This window comes from Monodelphis domestica, chromosome 2 (genome assembly GCF_027887165.1).
Source record: "Monodelphis domestica isolate mMonDom1 chromosome 2, mMonDom1.pri, whole genome shotgun sequence".
Taxonomy (NCBI): Eukaryota; Metazoa; Chordata; class Mammalia; order Didelphimorphia; family Didelphidae; genus Monodelphis; species Monodelphis domestica.
Window position 1 is genome coordinate 477913047 of NC_077228.1, and position 20293 is coordinate 477933339.

General features: G+C 36.4%; 1 protein-coding gene and 1 long non-coding RNA gene across 9 annotated transcripts in view; one reads left to right on the forward strand and one right to left on the reverse strand.

Moving 5' to 3' along the window:
* The window catches only part of AKNAD1 (AKNA domain containing 1), a 64419-nt gene that overhangs the window by 31585 nt on the left and 12541 nt on the right, over window positions 1–20293 (reverse strand). For 4 of the 8 annotated variants that reach the window (XR_008916759.1, XR_008916757.1, XM_016429064.2 and 1 more), the window contains exons 1-7: window positions 14950–15342; window positions 9986–11078; window positions 9137–9196; window positions 5406–5448; window positions 5114–5262; window positions 4960–5019; window positions 3317–3444 (exon numbers count right to left, since the gene is read on the reverse strand). Coding sequence is in view for 2 of the 8 variants with exons in the window: in XM_016429064.2 (XP_016284550.2) it covers window positions 3317–3444; window positions 4960–5019; window positions 5114–5262; window positions 5406–5448; window positions 9137–9196; window positions 9986–10963 (1418 nt within the window). In the remaining 6 variants the exon portion in view is untranslated. Of the gene's footprint in view, window positions 1–3316; window positions 3445–4959; window positions 5020–5113; window positions 5263–5405; window positions 5449–9136; window positions 9197–9985; window positions 11079–13165; window positions 14210–14610; window positions 14707–14949; window positions 15343–20293 lie in introns of those variants that run through there. The other 4 variants (XR_008916758.1, XR_001627287.2, XR_001627285.2 and 1 more) reach the window with 3 other exon arrangements.
* Window positions 14648–15633, forward strand: LOC107651001 (uncharacterized). Its single transcript, XR_001627288.2, has 2 exons — window positions 14648–14776; window positions 15298–15633. It is a non-coding gene; the product is annotated as an uncharacterized LOC107651001 (long non-coding RNA).

Sequence of the window (20293 nt, forward strand, 5' to 3'; positions counted from 1 at the left end):
TGTTACTTAGATAATACTCTTCCTTTTGATTACTGTTATTAACTATTGTAAATGAAATTGAATGAGATGGAACTTTACTCTCAAATGCAAGATAAAAGAAAGTCAAATATATTTGTACAATTAAAAAATATTATCTTTTACATAAGAGGAGAAAATGGCTTTCAAATGATAGAATAATTAATTTAAAATAGACAAAAAGGGAAAACTAAGTGGCTTGGTGGATTGAGAGCCAAACTTAGAGAAGGGAGGTACTGGGTTCAAATCTAGAATCAGTCACTTCCTAGCTATTTGAACCTGGACAATTCATTTAACCCCCACTGCCTATACACAGTATTGGTTCCAAGACAGAAGGTAAAAGTTTAAAAATAAAATAAAATAGACAAAAGAACAAGGATAAAGAATAGAGGGAACAATACTGAACCTAGAGTCAAAAGACTCTGGGTTTCAATCCTATCATTTATTGTGACTCTGAATAAGTAATTTAAAATTTAACCTCACCAAACCTTAGTTTCCTCATTTATAAAATAGTCTCTTTCTTACCCATAATGGAAGTATTTCTAGTCCCCCCTGGTACTTGCCTGCTAATCCACCCCATAGTTGCAAGATATCATAAGATAGAGAACAAAAGTTCTAAGTGAATGAATACTTTGCCTGTATAAAAAGTAGACTTTAAAAATTGGAGACTGTCTAGGGAAATGTTGAAAGTTAAGAAATTCAGGCCGTGAAGAAGCATAATAACATCTTTTTCTCTAGTGGCTTACTCCCAGCTCTGAGAATATCCAGATTGAAAGATCTCACAGACCACCCAGCCCAAGGACATGAAGGCAAGTCTTTGTTTGTCTCAGGGTCTTGAAGGGTAACTTTTCAAAGTCAGCTACAGAGTATGAGCCAGAATCTGCCCCCCCCCTTTTTCTCTCTCCTTCACTGCCTCAACCAATTATTGTGCTAAAGAGATCCCCAACATCTTGTTTCTCCACTAATCACTGTCCTAGCTAGAACCCTTGGACATGAGGAAGTGAAGCCTTCCCAATCCAAGAAAACGGAACTTTTTCTGTTGGTAAAAGGAGAACTGGGAAGCTATTTGGCTGCTGCCACTCTGTAAAATGGGTCCTTATGTTGTGCTTCCTGGAAACTGGGTGACCAGATGATATAGGATGAAGGCATTTCACAGCCCTCTTACACAAAGAAACCCTGAAACAGTCAGCAGACATTTTCTTAGCTTCACCATACAAGGACATCTGTAACTTCAAATATCTTTCAGAAAACTTTCCTGGATCATATAAGTTTGGGTCAGAGTTATCTTTCATTTCTTTGGTATGCTAAACAGACTTACCACAAAATCATCCATTTGGAGAACATTTGAGTAGTGGGAATAGACAAGAGAAATCAATCAATCAAATACCTTACCAGGCTCTAAAAATGGGTAAATTCGAGAACAGAGACTCTTTTGCTTTTCTCAGTATTCCCCAGCACTTAGCATTGTAATTTAGCAACTGAAGTATTTCTATCTCACAGGACTGTTGTCAGGCTCAGATAAAATAATGTACTGAAAAAATGTGTGGGTAATGGAAAAATGCAGGAGGATATAATTATAGATGGCAAATGTATCTGTATGAGACATATACAAATCGATCTTTAGGAGACTCCCGCTCTTAATTTTACTTATTTTTAGAGCTGGTGAGGTGATCAATTGATTGTTTCTCTTGTCTATTTCCATTGTAGTAGATGGTGTCCAAATGGATCATTTTATGGTAATATCTGTTAGCATACCAAAGAAATGAAAGATGACTCTGATTCAGACTTACACAGATCCAACACTTTGAGGGATCTCCAAACCAAGCCTTCCCCAAACACAGGCAGGTGGAACTTAGCCAAAGTAAAAGCATCTTGTTCTCTTCTTGTCGATCACTATCAAAGTAGGTTCAGATGAAGAGCACAAGAGACTATTCAAGCCTCTCCTTGTAGGGCCATACCATTAGCTTAGCCATTTGGGAAGCCCTGTCTCTTCTCTTGCTCTCTCTGGTTAAAGCTTCCTTTGGACGAGGGCTATAATTGCCTTTGGAAACCCTGTGATTTCCGTTGGTGCTGAATGTGGTCTAGTTGCAACTGGGTTATGAATAAAGCATTATGCTATCTGTAGTCTTTTCTTTTGGGAACCGTTGTCTGTGTTTAAAAGGACTTCTCAAATAATTAGAATTCATAGAGAAATAAGTAGATTATTCAGTGATTTTTAATCATTGCCATGAACACATGCTTTAGGGAATTTATTGTTCTTTTGTGTTTTTTTTCAAAATAAAGAGAAACCAAGGAACAAACAATGCCAAGGCCCAATCCCTTGCCTTCTAGCCAGCTAATAGTGGCATGGCAGGGCATTCAAGGTTTTACTGATTGTCTAAGGTATAAAATTGCACCTCCAGAAAAGAAAATGTCTAAGGATGCTAGTACCCAAGTTTTAAGTATTAAATTGTTTCTATTTCCAAGATGTCTTTGTGTTAAAAAAAAAGTTATTCTGAATGCTTTCTTTTAGCATGTACCAGGAAATTCCTTGGTTATAATTGTAGCTTCTAGCTCTAACCCATATTTCTTATTGTATGTTGGTGAAAAGATATTGTGTAATGGATAATGCCAGATTCACTTTCAATATGCATTTAGGCCAAAGTCTTTAAAGCCAACTGAAACCAAAAAAATAAAGTCATTTGACTTGAAGTCATAAAACTTGCCCTTTGCCCAAGATTTTAGGCACAGGGATTGGCTTCTCTTCCTCACTGGTTCACTCTGTACCCCCCACATACTTCCCTTCCAATTTATTACTTTGGACTTTGTAATGGGTGAGAAGAGAGGAGGGGAGAAAGGAGACCCTGAGAAGAGTAAGAGAAAGGATAAAGTAAGGCGAAGAAGCTAAAAGGAGAAGGGGAAAAAGAGTGATGGAGATTCTCCAAAATCTACTTTTGCCATTGCTCAGAAGTGAGAAGAAAACTGATGTTGCGAACCTTTTTCTCTCCCTACCTCTCCTCCTCCATTATCCAGTAAAAGACATGGTCCATTATTACTTATTTTAACCCAGAATTGTGTCTTAGAATATGACAAAATGTAGTAGAGCAGAGGCTGAAAGATATCAGCCAATATTTTGTCTCCTATGGGCTTCCTTTTACTATGTATATACTCCATTCATAGGTGGTTGCTTTAATCAATCAAAGGTCTTCAAAATTACAAGTGGGACAGGTTTTTCTGACCCCAAACCAGAGCAGTGACCTAGAATTAGGTCAACAGCTACACTATAATTCAGAGGAATCCATTTGCTCCAAATAAATCTGACCTTTCTGGATCAAACTCTTCAAATAGTGTAGAATTTTTATTGTGGTTCTGTAAAATTCGATGCGTCTCTTTAATGGACAAATAGTTCCGCTCCAGCTCTTCAAAGGAACCCTGTAATATCTCCAGAACCTGTAGCAATCAAATTCAATCATGTAAATTTAAAATTTGACTTATTTTTTTTTTGTTAATTTCCCTTCTCTCTACGTTCACATGACCTAACATTCAGAAGTTCATAATAATAGTATGCTCTCCAGCAGAACTTCTCAAAGCATGGTTCAGGGATGCTTTCTAGGGGTCCAGTAGGTCAAAACTATTTTCATATTAATACTAAGATATTCTAATTTCCAAGACAATAAATACCAATAGAAATTTACTGTCACAAATAAAAGTGATTTGGGGGAAGGGATCCTCAGTAATTTTTGAGAGGAGTCTTAAAACCAGTCAATCAGTCAATAAACATTTATAGCCTGTTATAGCCAGGTGCTATGCTAAACCCTGGAGACACAGATATTAAGGGGAAAGACAGTCCCTAACCTCAAAGAGTATATGATCTATTTGGAGAAGACAACACATAAAAGATGAAAAGTTGGGGCAGGGAGGGATAGAATGAAAGGCAGCCAGCCTGGAGACATAATGAAGAAATCCAAAGGAGTGTAGTTAGGCAGGAAATAAAGAGATGAGTGGCTCAGATGTGCTCTTTAAATGGAGGTTTGGGGAGAAGTTCTCTACTCCACCCTTTTTTCAGAAGTATCCCAGGAGCAGAGGGTACTTATGAGAAGTCAGAACCAAGACCAATATGATCTTGCAGGATATTAAGTTTCCTTGGGGCAGGATGAAGAAGTGCAAAAGAATTTGTCATTCAGACATGAAGGCAAGAAAATGTGAGAATTGATACTTTTCACTATTTTAAATTTCATTTTAACAAACATTTATTAAATTCTAAGGACCCAAAGATTTAAAAACATACAGTCTCAAAACATACAAGCTCAATTCCTTGAGCTTGCAATTTAGTAAGATGAGAAAAACATGATCACCAAAAGTCTTAAAGGTAGTCTAATTATACTGAGAATCTTGGTGTGGTTCTATTATATTTGGATGGCCTCAGAAGAAGAATGGATGAATATATACAGAACAAAGTCAAATTTATAAGAATACAAGTCATTCCCTAATTGACAAATGGTCAAAGGATATAAACAAGTAGTTCTCAGATGAAATCAAAGTTATCAGTAATTATATGAAAAAATATTCTAAATCATTCTTGAATAGAGAAATTAAAACAACTCTGGAATACTACTTCAAACCTATCAGATTGGCCAATATGACAGAAAAGTTAAGTGATAAATGTTGGCAAGGATGTGGCAAAGTTGGGACACTTGTGCATTGTTGATGGAGTTGTGAACTGATCCAATAATTCTGCAGGGCAATTTGGAACTATGCTTCAAGGGGCTATACAATAGTGCATACCCTTTGATCCAGTAATGCCACTACTAGGTCTGTATCCCAAAGAGATTTTAAAAAAGAAGAAGAAAGGATCTACTGTACAAAAATGTTTGTAGAAACTCTCTTTGTGGTGGCAGAATTGAAAATTGAGACGTTTGTATATATATATGTATAATATATATAGGGGAGATTTAAAATTCTTACCTGTCTGTTTTCTTTTGAAGGCATGTAACTGTAGTTTACTCTTTTAGAAAGTTCTTCTACCTATGATGAAAAAAATATTTTATTGTAAGCATGAAGTTTTCTGCATTATATCTCTATTGTTCTCTCCGCAATAGGAAGAGCTTTAAAATATTACTTTAGTTTTCAATTGCTTGGTCTTCTCTGATATCTCCTGACACATGCTGTCTCCTTTTGTTGTTTTTGTTAGTAATTGTGAAGGACTGGAAGGCAGTTGTTCTTCAGTGGTTGGTGGTAATTTTAAGACATTTGTCTCGGTTGCTAATTCTATATAATAAAATCAAATATTAGTCATTGTTCACAATTTTTGCCTACAATATTGGGGCAAAATGTAAAAATTTATAGCCTCAGGGTCAGCCATTGGCAATACTGTAAAAAATTATATTTAAAAGAAGTTTTAAAGAAACTACCTGTAACAGATCGTCTTGGAACATCCACAAGAGGATTAGATACCTGTACAATTAAAGGAAAAGAACATTTTTTGTATACCAGTCAAGAAGAGAACTACCAGACACAAAAGGTATCTTAACATTAGAGGAATCTAGTTGAAAATTCAGTTAGAGGTTGGAGATATAAATCATGGGATATAGATCTATCTATGAAGCCAGAGCTGGAGGGGACCTTGGAAACTGAGGCCCAGAGTAATAATGACTTGTCCAAGGTCTTAATGGTATTGAATGATAGATACAGAATTTAAATTCGGGACCTCTGACTCCATGTTCAACATGGGTTGCATTTATTTCATGATCTTTAGAAAACCAACACATTAAAAAAAAACAACTAACCACAATGAAAATTCTGAAAATTTCTAAAAAATCAAAGAGATTAATGAAACTGAAAAAACTACTAATGAATAAACAAAACTAAGAGCTGTTTTAAAAAGAAAACAATGAGTATAATTCAGCTAACAATTTTTAAATATGATGTTAAAGTCTATAAAATATGCTACTAATCAATTTCAGTGAGTCCAAAAATCTTAGAGTATCTTTAGTAAATTTCTCACCTAAAGAATTCCTGCTCCTTTCTTTTTTTATTCAACAATTTTAAAAGTTTTTTCCTACTCCTTTTTTTTAAATCCTTAAACAATTGGAAAACATTTGTCCCTGCTCCTTTCTTTTAGCAATATTTTTAAATACATATACTTCCTCAATTATTTTAATCAAATATCTTGTAAATATTTTTTTCAACTGATCGTCTATGTCAGTGGTTTACAAAGCAAAGGCCAAACATAACCCCAAGAGTCCAAGCATGATTCCCAGAGGGTATGGAATCAACCAATCATGGACTGAGAAGATGGTTACATTTCACCCTCCGAAATTGTTAGTCAATCATGGGGTTTGTCTCCAAAACAACCACATTTATTCTAATCCCCAAGATTCTCCCACTGTTTCTTCCCTCTACTATGCAAGCTCCCAATTTCCCATGTTCTGAACTGATTGCTCTCCTCGGGGCACATAAAACCTAGCCCCATATTGGGTGTCCATAGCACTAGATGGGAAAATCTCTCCTCCAGTTATGCCCTCTTCCCATATCATCTTGTGGCTGCAACAGGTACCCCACTCAGGGAGATCAGGTTCTGTGTTTGGTGAAGGATAAGAGCCCCTCCACTTTCCTTTCTGTTTGAGGTAGAACAAAGTGACTGGTACAGAATCAGCAGGCATGGATGAGTCATGATCTGTATTACAAACCTCCTGACATTATTTCCTTCCAAAAGTCCACCCCTCTTTGGAACTTCCCTGTTCCTGAAAGAGAGCACCACCATCCTTCCAGTCACAGGGTCAGAACCTTGGTATCATCCTTGACTCCACATTCTCCATCTCCCAGATCCAATCAGTGGTCTTCTCTTGTCCTTTCTCCATCCACAATCTTTTGAGTTAGTTACTTTCTCTCTGCTTATATAGATACCATATTAGTTTATAGACTTGCATCAACCCCTATCCTGGATTTGATCTGCCAATTGGTCTCATTGCCTCAGGTATCTCCCCTCTCCAATCTATCCTTTACATACCTGCTCAAGTGATTTTCCTAAAGCTTTGTCTCTCCTCTACTCTGAAAAACCTCAGTAGCTCCCTATTGATCCCAGGATCAAATATTTCATCTTTATCTTATACCCTTACATAAATACCTTTTTAAATATGAATTTTATAATTTATATTATTTCAGTACAATTCTATATTATAAAATTTAGAAATAAATAATATACACATATTAGGGGGGAATGTATATGTTCAAAATATCTTTTCTGATAGTCCATGGAGAATGATTCTGTATATTACCTAATGTGGTATCTTAGAGGGTAAAAGGAGTACAATATGAATGTATATTCCATATGTGTATTATATATATTATATGTCAGTATGTGTATAGAGGGGGCAGCTAGTGATGCAAGGGATAAAGCACTGGGCTTGAAGTCAGGAAGGAAAGAGTAACTTTCCAGCCTCAGAAAATTACTAGTTGTATAGCCCTGGGTACAAGTCACTTTGCCCTGTTTGCCTCAATTTCCTCACCTGCAAGATGAGCTGGAGGAAGAAATGACAAAGCACTCCAGTATGTTTGGCAAGGAAAACCCCAAATGGAGTCACTAAGAGTTGGACACAACTGAAACAACTGAATGATAGCAAAAGGTGTCCAGCTTCTGGGTCAGGAAGATCTGAGTTCAAGTCGGACTTCTGGCACATAATGACTCTCTGATCCTGGGCATCATTTAACTTCTTTGCCCCAGGAAACTCTCTAAGACTAACTTATCTAGAAGATTCCTGTCTGCTTTAACAGAAGTAGTCCCTTGTTTGTGAATGAAATCATGGATCTAGTAAAAAATATATGTGTGTGTGATAGGCATTTCAGTGTGTATGACAGGCACTTAAGAATGTTTAATTCCCCCAGCAGACTAAGTTCCATGAAGGCAGAGGATGTGTTTTATCTAAATATGGCACCTCCAAAAGCACTCTAGCATCATACTCTGTACTACAGAATAGGTAGTAAATGAATATTTGTTGAATGAGTGCTTAACCTTTCTAGCCTCGATTTTCTCAATTCTAAGGAAGGGCTTATACCAGAGTAGCAATTCTCAAAGTGTGGTCCGAGGACCTCTAGAGGTCCCAAGACCCTTTTAGGTGGTCTGCAGTGTCAAAACTATTTTAATAATAACACTAAGATATTATTTGCCTATTGAGAACTCCCATTTTCCAGTTACATATCTTGCAGTGGCTGGATTTTATTCACAAATTTCAACCAAAATAACACATCACAACAAATGGAATGAAGAAGCAGATATGAGAATTCAATTGTCTTCTTTTAAGACAATCATTATAGAGGACTGCAAAAACCATGCCACTAACTCGATTTTGTTTTGTTTTTGAAAAGTTATTTTTTGTAGAACAATTATTTATGTTTAACATGTAATACTATATTAATGTATGCTAGGTTTATTATTGGCATTTATATGAATTAAAAATGAATGTCTTAAAATTTATCAGTTTTCATTTCTAATATGTTATCAATAGATATAACCCACATGAATTAAAGCTTTTTGGGATTCTCAATAATTTTTAAGAGGGTAAGTAAAAAGATCCTAAGACCAAAAAGTCTGAGATCTGTTCTCCTAAAGGATCTCCAAGATTCCTTCTAGGTTTAAATCTATAATCCTATAATGGTATATACCTCATGGTTTCTATCATGTATATTGCTTATGATTTCAATTCTTGCAGAAAATTAATGAATCTATCATATTATTAACTTGTGACTCAACCAAAGAAGTCAAAGTTGGGTTTTGCATTGACCTGATGTCTTTCAAATATTTTCTTGAATAGATGTCGTAGTCCTTGACTACCATCTCTCAGAGGCACTTACAGAAGCATCTGAAGTGGTAACATGTCATTTGCTGGATCAGATTAGCTAGTTTTCTTCTCAAACTCAGCCATGAGTTCAGTTCAAGCAGAGAGTCTTGGAACAGAGAATTTCCTCCCATTTCCATCTCTGCATAGCATGTTGTTTTGTCTTTTAGAGGCAGAGGAATCAGTCACACTGAGCTATTGAACCAAGTGGGCATTTCATATGAGAGTTTGCAAGAAAAATCATGTAGTCCTACCTAGCAAAAGGCTGAACAACTAAATCTATCTTGCATAATTATGTACATGTTTACCTCATTATTGAACTTTAGTTGGTCAATGAGATGTTGAGCCTCAACACATTCGGTCATCAACTTTTATTCACATAGAATTGAAAGATGCAGGGGGAAGGGAGAAAATAAACAATATTAAGTAACATTTTAAAATATTGTAATGAAAAGTTTACTCTGCTAACACAAGAAGTTATTTTACCATGTAGAGGCAAAGAAATATTGATTTGGAGCAAATTACTAAGGACTTAATGCAAATAGTGCCCATTAATATCAATAAGAGCTATGTGCTGAGCCAGGTTAGGCTAGACACATCATTCTGTAATGTGAGCTAATGTGATTCTAGAATCCAGCTGGAGCCAGAAGAGATATTGGATCATCTAACCCAACCCCAACATTTTACAGATGAGGAAACTGAGGCCCAAAGAGAAGAAGTGATTTGCCCAAAGTCACATAGTGACTCACATAAGTGAGAGAAGCTAGGATTTGAACCTAGGGCATTCTGACTGTAAAAACAAATAATCTTGCAACCACAGCACAGCTCATTTTGGCATAACAATGACATTTCTCACCAATGAGAGCTTTTCAAAGTAGAAAAGATCCATTATGGTGGAACTGACTTTCAGAGAGCCTCTAATAGTCAAGCATATTGAGCAAACATCTGATCCAACCCCTTCAATCTACAAAGGAAGAGCCTGAGGGCCAGGGAGGTGAAGTCCTCTAGCTCAAGGGTGCACACAGTGAAAGTCAGTGGCAAAGTCTGGACTTGGCCTGTGGGTCTCCTGACTTTCACTCCAAGGTCCTGTCCACCACCACACTCATACAGATGAAGAACATCAATTGCAATACTTCCCAGAGTCACAATTCATTTACCTTTAAGTCTTGCATAAACTCAATAGTTTTTTCTTTATCCTCTTGTGGCTTTCGGTCAAGAATATTTATAACCATGCTTCCTAACCCATCTTGTACAATAGCTGATTTCCTACTCAAGTTAGGAGAAGAGATGGTTTGTTTAACTACAGTAGCCAATCTATGACTGATACTATTAGGGTTCGACATTCTGATTTTGGAAGCAAATTGAGATAAATCAAGAAGGCGATTATGAATTTGATATTGGTCGTTTTTAAGCCCATCATCTGAATTTATTATTTCAAGTGGAAGTTTCTGGGGCATCTGCCCTCCGCATTTTGTTTGTGGATACATTGGGCTTTCATTTTCAACTTCAAAATATGGAATTTTCTGCAAGCAGTCTCCAGTAGTCATGGATTCTTCATAATTAAAAATACTTTCTTTCCTTGTGAGTTGTCTGTGACAAGACTGTTTGCATATAGTATTTGTTTTATAGAGGACATGATCAGAAAGTTTTGTTTTTGGTTCTCTTGACAAAGAAGTCTCGCTACAATGCAAAATAAAGCTTTTAACAATAGTTTCATCAAAACTTTCAGTAGGTGGCCTAGGGCAAGTTTCACAAGCAACAGGCTGGACAGTATTGGAGAACTCATTTTTGGACATATATTTTAGCATAACATCAGAAATTTTTGAGTTTGAAGATTCCTCATTAACTGGAATGGGAAAAAATCCAGTGCATGGTTCCTCTTCATTGCTCTTTTTACTTATATGAGTTTCAAGCAAAGTGCCATCTGCTCGTTTGGTGGCTCCATTGGAAATGTCTGATTGAGATAATTCTGTGTATGTATAGGTTAAAGGTTGGAGAGACATTTTCTCTTTTAAGGGAAAAGACTCATCCCAGTGAATATCCAGCAGCTCGGTCTTCTCGAACAGGTCCCCATCGTAAGGCAAATCTTCTTGCTCCCTATCAGTTGTATCTTCAGATATATCCAAATCATCCATGACTGTTCAATTTGCTCTTCTGCACAGTACTGCCTGCCTAATGGTAATTAGATTTTCCTCCAATTTTCATTGATCCTTTCCATAGAATGTTTTCATTTATTGAATCTATCTTTTTCTGTGAGACATGAAAAAACAACTTCATAGTTAAATACATAAGAATCATCCATAGCACTAATATCTAACCATCCAGGACATATATACTGGCACATCTTTGCAATAAGATCAAAACAAAAGGAGGTAAAAATAGAACTGCTTAAAGAGAATGGGAAGACAATGAGCATAACAAAAGTTTAATCCCTTATCAGCTTCTCAGTCAAATATATGAAATAAATGGAGGAGGAGAAAGGCAAGAATGATTTTTTTCTTTGCTTGAATCTTGACTGGCATTTACCTCTAGCTAAAAGGGCAATAATTTATAGATATTTGTCATCCTATTTTAGGAAAACACTCTCTGAGGTGGATTCCTAGAGCATTTTAAGAACTTTTTTCTTCAGATATAAACAAAACATTATTTTTTTAAAATTATGAAAAAATGTTAAACATCATTAACAAATGTAAATAAGTCTAAATTTTATTGACCCTCTCATTTATTTTTCTTCCACACATAGACATATAACCTTTTTTTTTTTATTCCAGTGAAAAAAATCACCACTGAAGTCCATGTCCCCATCCCTTGACTCTCCATGGTCCTAGAGTCTGAGGAGGAAGCAGGCCTGGAAAGGCCAGAAATCTGACCAAAACATTGTCTCTACTGTGCTGATGTGCTAAAACAACATCTGAACCCAAGGGTCTCCAAGGCAAGCTCTGACAATGTTATTCCCCTGCTCAAAATTCTTTTATTGCTTTTAAAATAAAATACATTTGTCAAGATCTGATTCATGGACTTATACAATCTGCCTCCAACCTACCTTTTCGGATTTATTTTACCTTACTCTCCTGCCCCTTATCTGATTGCTTCTCACATTTACTGTTCAGGTTTTCAGAATGAAACATGCCATCTCTTTCCTCAGCATATTTGTACAAACTATCCCCTACTCTCTCTTTATGCCTTTCAAAATCCTTATCTTCTTTCCTGAGCTCAGTGAAGAGGCCATCTCCTCCAAGAAGCCTTCCCTAACTCCTTGCCAATTCAATTACTGGTGCTCTCTCTCTCTCTTCAAACCATTAACGTATCTCTATACATGTCCTATCCCTCCATTAGAACAAAAGCCACATGAAGGCAAGGGTTGTTTCATTTTTGCCTCTGTTACCTACCTATGACCTAGGACATTGCCTTGAACTTCTGTCTGTATTTAATGTTTGCAAAATAAATGTATTGTTGAAAGTCTAGTCTATAGGCTTTTCTCTCTCCCCTCCCCAATCCATCCCCTTGGCCAACCGCTATCTTCATCCCCCACCTAGGGCTGACAATATGGAGGAAAAAATTCTTTTTTGGTATCTCCCTTCCAGTTCAAGAAGCCTGGGAGAAATAGTAGATTTATGAAAGAGGTAAGCAGTGCTGGAAGTCCACTGTCACAAACCAACTATTATGCCACCCCCGGCATGGTCAACCTTAGAAAGGTCCAGTTTCCTCCTCTCTAAAATGATAGGCTTGGGCTAGATGAGTTCTTAGATTCTCTTATCTCTAAAAGAATCTGAATCCTTGAGTGATCTGATAACCTAAAAAAAAAAAGGCTAAATGCTCAGCAGAAATGATGCTAAATTCCCTGAAGAAAATGCAAACTTAGCTGAGCAAATTTGCTATAGGCAGATCTTTTTTTTTTTAGCCAAAGAATTGATTAGAAAATATTATGCACTACGTAATTTGTTTAAGACAATATTGTTTTAGCAGGCAGCACACTCCAGCCTCATGCTACAGGCACAGACCCAGGGGCAGCCACTACGTGCTCCTGCAGAGGCATTCAAGAAGCAGGCACAGTGGAGAGGGGCAACTCAGTAATGACTGTGGGCAGATCTCCATGCAGACAGACATGCCTTAGCATAGAAGAAAACAATGAACAGAAATCAACATTGGCAAAACAGATAAATTACGGAGTGATTAGTTACTTAATGTAAAAAGATGTTTTGTTTTTCAAAAGGGACTAAACACAGATTTTCTTTAAATGAATAAGAAGCTCCTTTGGTATATTTTTCAATTATTCTGCTTATAAAGCTTTGATTTCTAACTCCTGGGGAACATAGTAACTTTAAAACAAGACCCACCTGAACAAGCCGAGAAACTACTTTCAATGAAGACAAAATCACCCCCCCAAATTCAGTTTTTCCATACGTTTTGCGGGAGACACAAAGAAAGATAGTAACTCGATTTCGACTTGATCCTGGGATAGAGCCAACAGTCCTCCCACTCAGAATTGTTTATTTTATCCCTTACCAAAGGTTCCAGAACCAAAATATTCCAAGGACCACAGTGAGGGGACAAAGGCCTCTATTTGAGAACAGTAGGCAACACGATAAGTGGAATGATGGAGAAAGACTGAAACCTACATTTAAATTCTGTTTTCAAATGCCATTACTTGATTGCGAAACCAAGTACTTATAAAATATTTTAATGTGGAATTTTTTTTTGGTTCCTAAATTAAAAGCCAGGCAATGTCAAGTAGCCAGAGGACAAGAGAGGAGAAAGAAAGGAGATCCAGTTTCCTTTTGTCAGATATCTACACCACAAAGTTTCCTCATTGTGTTTCATGTCCTTGTCTGCTCATTCTTTCTTTTTTTAAACCTTTACCTTCTCTCTTAAAATAGATCATAAGTATCAGTTCCAAAGCAGAAGAGCAGTACAGGGTAGGCAACGGAGGTTAAGTGACTTGCCTGAGGTCCCACAGCTAGGAAGTGTCTAAATCTAGATTTGAACCCGCGACCCCCTGTCTTTAGATCTGGCTCCCTATCCACTAACCATCTAGCTGCCCTCCTCATTCTATTTACTGCGAAAACTTCTTACTGGGTAGTATCAAATACCTACCCGTTTTGTGGAAGATCTCAAGCAACCTGAATATTCAGATCAAATATCTTCAGATTTTAAAAATATTTCTATTTAGACTAGTAAAAACAATCACAACAAAATCCCTATAATTTATTCCTATGCCTCTTTAGGTGGGGGGGGGGGGTTGGAGAGAAGGATGTCTAGATAAAGCCAAGAGACAAAGAATTCCTTTTATCATATATATGACACTTCTTAAAGCCAGTGGTTTGGGGCCTTTTTTTTTCAACTTTTTTTTCCTAAACCATCCACATTTCTAAGCACTTTAATAAACTCCTTACAGATATCTGGAAAGAAATGAAGCACCTCTTCCGAGCTGTCACCTAGCTTGACCTTGCAATTCAAAGTATCAGCAAAAGAGATTCCACCCAGAAACTGAACAGGACTGCATGTAGGAAACCCGATACATTTTTCTGAAATCAGGTGAGTCCTTTTGGTAGGCTGAGTCCTCCAGCAGAGGCACTGGCCATTATGTGCATCAACTCCCAAACCGCTCTGGACATGAACAACTGGTCAGTGAGATGGTCAAGACCAAGGCATCATTGTTACATAATCTTATAAAACACGTCTCGACATTCACCCAAGAGGGGCAAACAAAGCGGTAATAACCCTGTTGACAGCTCTCCCTTAAAATGCTCTCCTTTGTTATGTCACTGAAATTTGGTATAACCTTGGAGTAGAGGAAAATGAATCCAGATGAGGTTTTAGACCAGTGTAAGAAGATGACTAAGATGACTGGACATCTGATAGGATTCATGAGGACTATCTGCGGAAGAGAAAATCAAATTTGTCTCCGAATTAGAAGAGGAAGAAGGTCACTGAATAATTTGTGTTTGGTAGGTTTTTTTGTTTGTTTTAATTCAACAAAGCCAATTTGATGGAAATATAAAATTCTACATTAGGGGACTGCTTTTTATCACTGAAAAGAATTGTGGTCATTTCCTTAAGCAGTCCTACAATCTCAAACCCAACCCCATTCCCATTAGTTCTGAATTAGAATGCCACTAGCCTTCCATTCAGTGGAGGAGGGACCCTATAACCAAGAGGGGAGGAGGAGAAATCAGGCCTGTGTTGTTGCCCCCCACCCCTTGGGGGGTGTCCAAGGTGTCCAGGTTGCATTAACAAGCACTCTCTTGCCCTGAGTCTTATTTCCAAGACCCATCCCTTTCTACTTTTGTGACCTCGTGAAGAGAAGCAGGAGCTAATGACCCAATAATGTAGAGACTTCCATCTTTGTCATTAGATCTGTGACATCTAAAAAGGGTAGAATCTAAGATGGGGAGCTTTTAATAGCAAACTTGCTTTGTTTCCTGAGAGCTTAAAGTCAAATGATACACATTCCCGCTCTCACTTTTAGGTCTTGCCAGAGCTGAGATTAATGGGAGAAAACCTTTTTATCAGCAATTGGGCAGCTCTCTTATTTTACATGGTTTATGAGGTGACAGGCTGAGCTGCTTGATGAACCTTTCTTTGGGAAAAGATGAGTCTTCCCCACCCATGATTGTCAATTTGTGAAGCGGTAATGACGGAACAAAGAAACAGAGTTTCAAAATCACCATGACTCCTTGTTTCTTCTGGTACCTCATCAAGTACAAGAAAGTAACTCTGAAGACTTCAAATATGCAACTAACTTCTGATTTGATATGAATTCCTTCTGCACTTAAAAAAACATTCAAAAACACTTAAGTGAAAATGGAAAAAAAAAGAGTCACTAATATACTGTTGGTGGAATTGTGATCTGATCCAGCCATTTTGGGGAACAATCTGGAATTATGCCCAGAGAGTTATAAAACTGCATGTAGCCTTTGACCTAGCAACACTACTGTTGGTTCTATTTCTCAAGATGATGAGGGGAAAAGGAAAAAAAAACCTATATGTTCTAAAATATTTATAGTAGCTCACTGTGGTGGCAAAGAACAGAAAACTGGGAGGAAGCCCATCAACTGGGGAATGGTTGAATAAATTGTAACTCAAGAATATAATGAAATACTACTGTACCATAAGAAGTGATGAGATTAATTTCTTTTTTTAATATGTTTATTTTTTAAATCCTTAGAATCAATACTGATTATTGGTTCTAAGTCATAAGAGCAACAAGAGCTAATCAATTAGGGTTAAGAGACTTGCCCAGGGTCACATGCCTAGAAAGTTTCTGAGGCCAGTTTGAACCTAGGACCTCCCATCTCCAGGCCTATTGCTCTATCTATTGAGCCACTTAGTTGTTCTGAGCAGCTTTTTAATTTAAAAATTAATTTAAAAATTAATTTAATAATTCATAAAATTTTTAATTTTAGTTAATTTAAAAAACAACAAAAACAAGGAAAGACCTACATAAATTTATGAAAAGCAAAGTAAGTAGAACTAAGTGAACATTCTATACAGCTATGGAATTAATGTTTGAAGAATAATTTATAACTGTCCACCACCAGAGAAAGAACTGATAAATAGAAACACAAAAGACATAGTTTATATGTACTTTTTTTTGGTCAAATGATGCCTTTTCTAGTATAGGGAGGGAAGGGAGAGATGCCTAGGAATTTTAATGTACCCAACAAACAAATTAATAGCAACAACAACACTTGAGTGAACTGTTTTTATTTTTCCATTTCCTTTTTCCACTCTCATCTCAAGACTTCTGTTTGGCCAGGGAGAAGAATGAGTGAATGCTCAGTATGACAACACATCCTACCAAGAATCAGGTATCCTCGAATGTGGTATCTAGTGTATTGCATTCAATTTTCTAGATTAAAATATTTTCAAATGTAAAATGATCTATGCTGCTTCTGTAATGACTGCATTTAATTACTCTTGTGTAATTGGACCCGATAATCTTATCTCTGAATTGTAAGTTTCTTACAAATGCAGTTTCTTTTTAACTGTAACTATATACCTTTGAATGTAGTATTTGTTTCATCCTGACATTGTTTTAATGTCATAAGGAAAGCACCAGAAGTCTGTTTGGTGCTTCACAGAGAGCCAGATTGGATGTGTTAGTTGTAGCTAATATAAGTAATAAAAGTATTCATCACTTCCATGCAGATACATGGGTTAGAATGCCAGCTGTTACAAATTTGTTTACATTGGTTCTATTTTTAAAGCCAGGAAAAAAATTCTCCTGAACCTATGAGAATCATTGTTTAGAGGGGCTTCTCCAAGAAACTTTTAAGGAAAGCGAATTTTAACTGAAACTCCAGCAATAGTTTCTCTTGCACTATAAGAATCTGAAATCGGGGGGCAGCTGGGTAGCTCAGTGGATTGAGAACCAGGCCTAGAGATGGGAGGTCCTAGGTTCAAATCCGGCCTCAGCCACTTCCTAGCTGTGTGACCCTGGGCAAGTCACTTGACCCCCATTGCCTAGCCCTTACCACTCTTCTGCCTTGGAGCCAATACACAGTATTGACTCCAAGACAGAAGGTAAGGGTTTAAAAAAAAAAAAAAGAATCTGAAATCGTCTCTTTTACCAAATTTAGCCAGGAGGCACATGTATCTTTAGTGTGCAGATATTCCATAAAGCATAAACTATGTTGTGTTTTATGGAATACTTAGTGAATTTTTGGCACCTGATAAATGGTTTATTGTAATACTTAAGGCTGCTACAAAAATTATTAACTTGAATTATGATATAAATAATATACTACTGGTCGGCAACATGGGCACTATTGGAAACAGAAAACAGGAGACCAAATTCAATGCCAAGAAGCCCTGGACGTTGAGCAAGCCTAGTCTCTGATATATACTGGCTGTGTGACTATGAATAATTAAATTAACCTTTTGATACTCCAGCTGGTACTCTAAAAATATGGAATTTGCAGAACGGTTGCAAATATGTATTTATAGAGTTTCTTCACCAAGAATTCCCTACACCAATGAAATCACAAGTCTAAGTAAAAAAAAAATAAACAAATAAACAAACAAATAAAAACTTCTAACCCCCAAGCTCTTGTTTGTCCTATTTTTTTAACTAATAATAATAGCTAATATTTACCAAGTGTCAGGCACTGGGCTAAGTAAGCATACTCTACAATTATTATTCTGTTTGATCTTCACAACAACTCAGATGTAGATATAGATATATATTATTAGCTCCCTTTTACAGTTGAGGAAATTGAGGTTGAAACTTTCTAAGTGTCATTAGTATTTAAGGCAGTATTTAAACTCAGCTCTTCCTGACTCCAGATATGGCATCTTAATCACTATGCCATTTAACTACCCCTAACTAGGGATTAGTAACTTCTATTTATAGATATAAAAGTTCAGAAAATTCAGGAAATTTTTGTCTTCCCCCTCAATTTTTTAAAACTTGAATATGGGATTAACTTTTTGTAAGCAGGGCAAATAAAACATCCAAGATAAGATTCTAGACAGATATTTCTACAAGGCTCTTTTCCTTTCTTGAAACGATCAGTTATGGCACTGAAATATGGAGATTTTATGAAAAATGATGACATGATTATAAACTTGTATACTGAGAATAATATAGAATTTTCACATGTACAAATAAATGGCAAAACATGCAACACATTTAGGGATTGATTCAGTTAAATCTGTCTCTGACTAGAATTCTGGGCTGAATCTAATAAAATATAATAGAAAGAAATGTAAAATCTTAAGGTCAAAAAAATCAACTCTACAAGTAAAGAATGGGAAAGAGGCAACTAATTAATCTGCTTGTGTGAAAATGATCTCTAGGGGATTGGGTGGTTGGATGTCAACCAGCAAGATGGCAGCCCAAAAGGTGAATGTTATTGAATGTTATCTTAGGCTACACTGACAGACATAAATACTGTCTAAAAAGAGAGAAATGAACATTCCATTGAATTCTATTTCAGTCATACCAAACTTGAAACGAACATTGTGTTCAATTCTGAGTACCACACTTTAGGAATTATTTTGCACTCAAGGACATCTATATTACAATTAGTTTAGCGAAGGACTTCAACACATACCACATGAAAATTAGTTGAAGGAATTGGGAATATTTGCCATAGAGAAGATAATTGCTTTCTTCAAGTAATGAAAGAAATTTTTCTTGTGGAAGAATAACTAGACTTATACTGCTTTGCCATCAAAGACAAAACTGGAAGCTATAGAAAGTTGCAAAATAAATTTTGGATCAATTACAAAATAATACCAAAAATGAAAATATCAAGTCAGGAAATACTTATTAAGCTCCAACTATGGGCCCGGCACTGTGCTAACTATTAGAAATACAAATGGGGGTGGGAGGGGGAGTCCCTGCTCTCAAGGAGCTCACAATTTAAGGAAGGAGAGACAACATGCAAACCATTATGTATTACAAACAAAATATATACAAAATAAATGGAAGAAAAATCAAGAGGGAAGGCATTAACATTGAGGAAGATCAAGAAGGAATTTTTGTAGAAGGTAGGAATTTAGCTGTGCCCTGAAGGAAACCAGGGAAGTCAGGAAGTAGAGATTAGGAAAAGAACATTCTAGACACAATGACAGCCAATACAGACAATACCTAAAGTCAGAAAATGAAACATCTTGTTTGAGGAATGGCAAAGAGGCCAGTCACTGAACTGTACAGTATGTGGAAGTTGTAGATTTCCGCTCATTTGATTTCTTCCACTGAAGATTAGATGGCCATTTGCTGGAAGATTCTTGAGGATTTTTTATAAAGACAGATAGGACTAGATGGCTTCTAAAGTCCCTTCCAACTTTGATTCTGGACTCCTATAATGAGAGTGGGGCTAGATACTAGAGGCACAAAGACAGATAAAACATCTCAAGGAGCTTAAAAACTAACGAGTTAAAGACAAATAATTGACACAAAGAGTGAAATGAGTACAGTGGAGCTCCAGGAACAAAAAGTATATCAGAAATCTGAGAATGAGATAGATCACTTTTACCCTGGCAGGTAAGATAAGCTTTGTGAAAGATTATATACTCTGAGAAAAAACATATCAACAACAAAATCAACAAAAATCATATGATTATCTCAACAGATGCAAAAAAAAAAACTTTTGACAAAACATTCCTATTAAAAAAAAACACGGGAAAGCATAGGAATAAATGGAGTTTTCCTTAAAATGAGAAGTAGTGTTTATCTAAAACAATCAGTAAGTATTATTTGTAATGGGGATAAGCTAGAAGCCTTCCCAAAAAGATCAGGAGTGAAGCAAGGATGCCTATTCTCACCATTATTATTCAATGTTACACTAGAAATACTAACTATAGCACCAAGAGAAGAAAAAGAAGTTGAAGGTATTAGTATAGGCAATAAGAAAACAAAACTTCCTCTTCTCAAATGATATGCTTAGAATATCCTAAAGAAACAACTAAAAACTAGTTTTTTATTAACAATATTAATAACTTCAGCAAAATTGTAG